Consider the following 7,787-nt stretch of genomic DNA (forward strand, 5'->3'; position numbering starts at 1 on the left):
TGGAAGCCCCACACTCTACGCACCATTTGTTCAGCTTCCAAGGCAAGATTAAAACAGAGAATAATGAAATGGAATAGTTTTACCATTAGCAGTTTTATAAATGGTTGCATCATTTTCCTTTTTGTTTCGCAGAAACACATCAAAACCAACACAGAACATTAACTGTAGTCATTACATGCCCACAGCTAGAGCCCACGCAGGAGAAGCAAGAACTTGAGGTGTTACAGATGAGTCAGTGGCCATCAGTAAATGTGGTGAACAACGCTCTTCAAACTGTGTCCCTAACATCATTCATTTGAAATCCGCAGATGTGTTATATTAATATTGGCAAAGACGACAGAGCAGCAACACCTGCAGCTTTGAAGAAAGTCCTGATTGACAGGAACTTAAACCTCTTCTGCATGTTACTGGGAGCAGTTTGATGAAATTCAGCTTTAGCAGGCAACACTGTCAAATATTCAAAGAAACTCACTTCAATAGTGTATATATATATACTGCCTCCTCTTTATGGTATACGCATCTGTAGCTTTGTATCACCTGCAATTGAGTTTGTTGTTGCTTTATGTCTCATATCACACCCAGTGGGACACAACGCATGCACAGTCTGACACATTACTAACTTGTGAAATTTCAACCTTGCTGTGGGTAAAATTTACATTAAAAACAGAAGCAGCCTTTTAGTTTTTATGTAAATTTTTTGTTTATTTTTTTTATTTCAAATACCCTTAATGTCAAATTACTTTAAGAAATAATCTAAGCAAGTCACCGTAGTGTTATAGTTTAACAGTTCAAAAATGATCTACGAACATAGCGACATTGCAAGAATTTGATATTTTTTTTACATTTAGTCTTATTCCTGTATTTTCCAACTGTCAATGACATCACTTTGTGTAGGTTTTTCATTTTAATGCTTATCTTTAGTGCCTCCCCCAAGTGTTTTGCTAGCACATAAGCTGAACCAACCCATTTCATGCGTGCACTAATCTTTTGTTTACTTCCGAGATGGATGAGGCAATTCAAATCATTATAAGTAGTCTATTAAGTCTAAAGTTATTAATTATGAGTAAAATTGCATTTTTAATGGAGTCCCTGTTAGTTAAGTATGCATTTTCTCTTCTTGTATTCAGGCAAAATTAGTGTTCTTTAAGCTGGAGGAGTCATAATTTATTGAAATCCACTTCATAAATGAGTGGCTGTTCTGTAAATTAGCCAATCTAAAGTTAGAGTATTGGATCTATTGTTTTATTAAGTTTTTTTTTTTTTTTTTTTGTATTTTTTTATATTGCATTCTCCGTATTTAAACTCAGCATAATGTGATTTGAAAGTGGAAGCTCACTGCTGGGCAATGTGAGTGAGTTATCGCTTATTTTGTTAATGCTCTCAAGTTTCAATGGACACAGTTTAATTTCAATGTTTAAAAATATTTAACTCTTGTAAAACTTTCCCTTATAAAGACACATCAAGACAATATACAGTGATTATTTGTTAAAGTTGAGGCAGAGGATATGACTTTTCAGTTTCTCTCTGTTTCCCAGTTTTCCAGAATCAAGAATTTCCCCCTCTTTGCTCCTTGGTTTAGGGACAGACTACACACCCGTCCCTCATCTGATAAACATTAAAGCTTCCTGCGCTGCTTTTCCTCCTGTCAGTGTGCAGCTTTATCGGAACAACATAACACTTGGCGTTTTGCTCCTGGCACAGAAAAAACAACAACACACAGATCTCAGTTCCAATGGAGTGTCTATCCGAGCAAGTATTGAGCTGAGCTGTGTTTATGATAAGAGCCACCAGTTTGCTCCGTTTTGCTATGTGATCACATGAAAACCTCTATATTACAACACCGTATGAGTAGCCTTCATTGTGTTTGAGAATTCTTCCTTTTAAATCCAAGGTCCAAGGGCTTCTGTTTTGTGTTTGATATCTCATCAATCATCATCTTGTCATTTCCCTGTCGTCCTGATTAAAATGCACAATCTGAGCTCGTTTGCCTCTCTGTTCTCTTCCCTGTCCCTAATCTATCCTTTTCCCTTCTCTGTCCCTCCATGTGTCTCCTGCCTCCCCTCCTCCTTCTCCTAATCCATTTTCTCGCAGTGTCCTGAGGGGTTGAGACCAATGAAGGATGGCTCAGGTTGCTATGACTACTCCAGAGGCGTTGACTGCACGGATGGCTTCAACGGAGGTTGTGAACAGCTGTGCCTTCAGCAGCTTGTACCCCTGGAAGATGACCCCACTTCCAACAATGTTCTTATGTTTTGCGGGTGAGAATGACTACAAGAAATAAAATGTGTAAAAACTGTTCCCATGCCGTAAACACAGCCGTGGGAATTATTTAGTACACTCCAGAATTCAATATCTCTGAAACCATACTTACCTTCATTTGACTTTGTAAGTCTCTGACATCATTGTGAAGAAATTTTACGACATTGCTCCCGTACACTGAGGTGTGCAGGTTAAGGTTTTGCCACAGTGTTTCAATCAGGCTGAGGTTTGAACTTTCAGTGGACCACAGTAGCACTTTTATGATTGACTGAGACTGAACCAAGCTTAAGCTGTCATACACCAGCCTCATCTGTAACCCTAGAATCTATTGGTATATAGGTCATGGTTGACTCAGTTGACTGCTAAGTGTGCAGGCTGAAAATCTACCCCAAATCGTCGCCACTGCACTGCTTAATGACTGGGGTCACATGGCTGTGTACATTATGGTCAGACATTTCTACTTTGGTCTCATCTGTCAGATGAATGTCATTGCAGAAGTGCTGTGGTTCATCATGGTGCAACTTTAAAAACCAAGGTTGTACTGACACAGTATTTTTAAAGAGAACATTTTTTTATTTATTTTTTTTATTTTTTTAGAAAAGTCTTCCTAAAAAAAAGTCATGCTTGCCTTTTTATATTTGTATTTTAAAGTCTGTGAGTATTTCAGTCTCTGACCTTTGGGGAATTTTCTTGGAAGATTATTGGGTATTCCAAGGGAGTATAGTCCCTGCAGCTGTCTAACCGGTTTACCACTTGTGCAAAAAAAAAAAAGAAAAAAGAAATGTCTCACTTTAGATTGAGAGACTTCAGTTTGGTTAGAAATGTCATTGTAACATTCCTCAGACTGGAGAGCAGCAAAAATAGCTCATCTAAATTCACTGCTAACATTTTTTTTCCAGTTTGGTGTTGTATTAACACATGTGTCCTCAATAATGGATTACAAAGCAAACTTTAAGGTGCGTGCAGCATCTCCCCTGTAGTATTGATAAGATCTAACACTAACACACTGCTACATTAGAAAAATGTCTCTATCATATGCTCTTTTACTTTATATGTTTTTATAGTGTATTTTTTGGCAGTGCATTATGATCTGTTCTGAACATAAATTTCAAATGCATTACCGTAGCAGAATTGTGGTGATATATTTCCCTTTGCATGCAATGTAATAAACCAGCAAGCTGCCAAATCTTTAGCTTTTTCATAGGTGGCCTCATCTGCTAATAATCAGCTAATCAAGCACATTTGATTAGCACTTTCTTGCTGTTGTTTTACTTCCAAAAGCTTATCAAAGCAACAAGGAAACATGTCACTTTTTTCCATGGCTCTGTCTGAATGGCGTCTGCTGGCAGGGAACTTTGCTTTCCTTGTTAATAAGGTTTTTAATGGCAAAGTTTTAATTAAAAATGTTCATCAGTCTAATACCCATTTAGAAATTAAAACCATCTGCAAACACTGTCCACTGTCCACTGTGACATATAAAATGTAACTTAGTCCTTTGTTAGTGTGACGTCCTTTCACCTTCAAATCAAATTTAAATTTTTCTGTTTTTATGTTAAATTTTTTTAATACATATGCAATTGATAAACTATGCATTAACTCCACATGGGAGGAATGTCTTGTTATAAGTGAAACAATTTGCCAGTGTACCTAGTACTTTTTGATCAATATTAAGGAATTTTTGACTTAAGTTTATTTTCAGAAAATATTTCAGTAACAAAGCAGTTTAATGTGCTTTACATCATAAAACCCGCTTGCTGAAAAACTGATAGTAAGTTAGTTTTATCTTATTTTGAGTGTACTAAGGTAATTGCACCAGAAAACTTCACAAAACTACTTGGTACAATTTAGTATTTTTTACAGCACTGCATACATGAGCCAGGACATTGCAGTTTGGGTGCAAAACAGTTCTTTACATATAGACATATGCAGATATATAGATATAGATACAGCCAGTTTGAGCAAGTCCCTGACTGTCCTTTATTTATATCACCTGAAACTTTTATATGTTCTTCTTTTTTCTTTGAACAAGACCTTTCACCTTTGTGTGTGTGTGTGTGTGTGTGTGTGTGTGTACGTTCACATACCTTGCATTACGCTGACAGCTTGTTCCTCGTCCGCAGGTGCGTGCAGGAGTACAAGTTGGCAGGAGACGGGCGCTCCTGCCTCCTGCAGTCAGAGAACTGTGAGGGACAAAAATGCCTGAGGCAAGATGTCCACTTCAATGACACTCTGTTTGGTGAGATGCTGCATGGATACAACAACAAAACGCAGCAAGTCAACTTGGGGCAGATATTCCAAATGACCTTCCGGTAATTTATGTCCAAATACACACGACACTAACACAAGATGTTGCTTTCTTGATACGCTTTTCAGACTATACTGAGAAGTCACAAAATGTAATTTCAAAAATACCTAATGCTGACATAGTAGCAAATTTTCAGATTCTTAAAAATATATCTAAAGAGAAGTTTTCTCTTAATACTGACCTCCTGGAAGAAGCTCTAAAAGCCAGCTGTCTGGGTTGCTCGTTTTACTGCCTTTCTGCTTGCACAGATGTGTGTGCATCGTCTTTGTATTTTGGGGCATGGAGAGTGAGAAGTGTATGAGAGAGAGTGATGGCTGAGTAAGGATTGAGACTTATCCTTTGGCAGTTCTCCTTCAACCGGCAGCCTCCTGAAGATCTGGCTCACTGTGATAAGTCGCATGCTGTCTGTAATGAAAAGCATAATACAGAAAGATGATGAGGGTCTATCTATGCATGAATGCAATACAACAGAAAATGCGCTCAAATCATATCTCACATTAGTTGCATATCTTTTACTCATTCCATTCTGCCTGTTTCATTTCTCCATTACCCAGTTTTTATATCAGCATATATATATATATATATATATTTTTTTTTCCATGTGTTATCATGTTGTGCTTTTCATCAGTTCTGCCTTGTGGGTCACAGTGTCTCAGCTTGGCTAATAAAAAAAGTAATAATTGTAATGGCTGGTACCATTATCTACCTGCTGTAGGTCCTGTGAGTCACAGTGTGAGATACAGCGTACTGTAATGAGACACTGAACAGTCTCTAACAGTGAATGTGAAATTAAACAATTCCTTTTATTAGAGAGCTGACAATATGTTTTTGATGAGTCAATACTTTGGGGGAAATAGATTGCACTTGATATAAACTTCCAAAAGTAATTCAAAAAGAACAGAAATTGCTTTTAAGATAGACACACCATAAAAGGTGATTTAAAATGTATCTACAATTACAAAATTTATACCCACAATACAGCCTGTATAGAAGCTAATAGCCAACTCAAATTAACTAATTAAATTGCCTGTTCAAATACATTTTTTAAAGAGTTCTGTAGGAAATTCACAAGGCATGGACTGCAGCTGGAGCCAGTGCCACAAGAGTGACCAAATGTGGATGCATGCAGGAGATGGCATACAGTGGTCACGTCTTGTGTTAAGCCACTCCTGATCCAGGGAGAGCATAAAAAACGTCTTTCATGTCCTAAGGAGAAGCAGCACTGGATTTTTACTCAATGGTCCAAAATCCTCTTAAAAAAAGAAGTAAGTTTTGCATTTAATTTTGAATTAAAGTCCCCCGAGTCTGGAGGAATATAGAGGAGACAGATTTTTTGGTTTTGTGCCTAATTGCTATGTGCTTATCAAGTCTGAAGTTAGTACAGCCATTTACCAGGAAAATATAAGCTACTTAAACCTGACAAACTTAGTGAAGATCCTGATTTCGTTCACCTGCTGGGATTGGCAGTTGCAAAAAGTACTGCCTTGTTTAATGTCAATAGTATGGCCATGCATGATTGGATGACAATCTTGCCAGACCTAAACGCCCAGAAAATCAACAGAAGAGTATGATAAAATGAGAGACACATGAACTAACAATGCAAATGAGCTAAAGGCTCCTGTAAAGAAATATAGGCTTCCTAAAACATCTCCGCAGAGCCATATTCTGGTTGCCTTCAAACCGCACTGGATGCAGTAAATAATGCAAACCTAGTTGTGACCTGTGCTGTACATTAAATGGAAATATGATTCAGTTGGCTGCAATTTGTGTTAATTTTGTACTGGTATTACATCATAATTGCATCCTATTGAGAAACTGAATATGAAGATTTCATTAGATGAACCATATTCATCGAAATGAAGAGGAATGAAAGATTGAGTTCCATCATGAAAGGTTGTATTTAATGTACTACAAGATTCAAATTTTAAAATAAATCATCTTTTCTGTGATTTTCTCATTCACTGAAATCCACCTTTATGTAAAAATGCATGCTAATCATTGGAAGTATCCCAGTTAAAAATGTATCGTCCATGTTACTGTCGAATTTTAGGGCAAAGAACAAAACAAAACACAAGGGCTTGAGATCAAAGTGGAGCAATCTGGACTATTAGATTTAGCTCATTGCCTGGGCTTCGTATTGTACCAAGTAGTACAAATGTAGTCCAAATGTTTAAATCACAGAGTGGTACACTGGGAGAAAGAATGAAGGTGAGATATTTTTGGGGAAGTGCGCTGCAGTACTTTAGTTTGTATTTGAGTGATGAAATAAAATCCAAAGAGAAAAGAACCCCTTACCATAACATATTGAAATGTCAATTCTTTGTTTGAGAAAAGTACCCCCAGTGCTAGATATTAGATGGATGATGGAATCAGAGGATTATCGGGGTGTTGGAGAAAAAAAGAATCATCCAGGTGTCTAAAAATGTGAAGCAGTCAAGCTTGATAATCAAAGACACACATTCAACTCTGACAGGATATTGTTTCAAGAAATGGATTGTTTGAATCGGACCAGCAGTGTTCTCAGATAAATTGTTCTAAAAAGCTAAAATCTGCATAGAATCACTTAAAAACAACATGAAGGAATACCATCAAGACTTCATGAAAAGCTTAGAGGATAATGACGAGGTAGGGCTAAAATGATTGCTGGTTTTTATAGTTATTTTGGTAAAATTTCCAACTACTACCATTTTGACATTAAATTACTAAGAAAACTAAAAGCCTGTGTGCTACTGGTGCATCAGCTCAGACCCAAGCAGAGGACACCAGGAGTTCAGCTGGAGATTTTTCATCCTCAAAGAAACACTCTGGTCTTCAGTGGCTGTATTATGGATTTTACAAGTACACTGAAAGGCTTTTCGAAAAATGTTTTTCTGTCCACACTTCATGCAGAATGAAAGGACGCTGGTACTATTAGTGTTAAGTTATTTCCTTCTACCAGCCGCTCGCGCTTTCTGCATCTTCCAGTAAATAGGCTAAGCGTAGCCAGACATATTAGCCCTGAACATCCAGTTTCATATTGTATATCTTAGTGGAGCGGCTTACAGTATCTTCACTTGACATTTTAAAGCTGGCTGCTTTCTACTTTTGTCCTGCAGAATGTGAACATCACAAAACATCTTTACTGATTTCATTCATGTAAGCTCTCAAATTTGTTTGTCACTGCTTGCAATTATGATAGAAGAATTTTAAAGAGTTAGTTTTTCATTTTTTTGAAGTGAGCTTT

The 7,787-nt window shown here is 37.1% G+C and overlaps 1 protein-coding gene across 1 annotated transcript in view; it reads left to right on the plus strand.

Moving 5' to 3' along the window:
• Window positions 1–4,572, plus strand: part of LOC148155992 (astrotactin-2-like) — a 38,053-nt gene extending 33,481 nt beyond the window's left edge. Inside the window, exons 4-5 of the mRNA XM_088011343.1 lie at window positions 2,092–2,258; window positions 4,380–4,572. Of these exons, the coding sequence (XP_087867469.1) occupies window positions 2,092–2,258; window positions 4,380–4,572 (360 nt within the window). The remainder of the gene's footprint in view (window positions 1–2,091; window positions 2,259–4,379) is intronic.
• The last annotated feature ends 3,215 nt before the right edge of the window (window positions 4,573–7,787 follow it).

This window comes from Poecilia mexicana, unplaced genomic scaffold, assembly GCF_051168715.1.
Source record: "Poecilia mexicana isolate PSO_F unplaced genomic scaffold, ASM5116871v1 scaffold_12, whole genome shotgun sequence".
In the NCBI taxonomy this organism is placed as follows: Eukaryota; Metazoa; Chordata; class Actinopteri; order Cyprinodontiformes; family Poeciliidae; genus Poecilia; species Poecilia mexicana.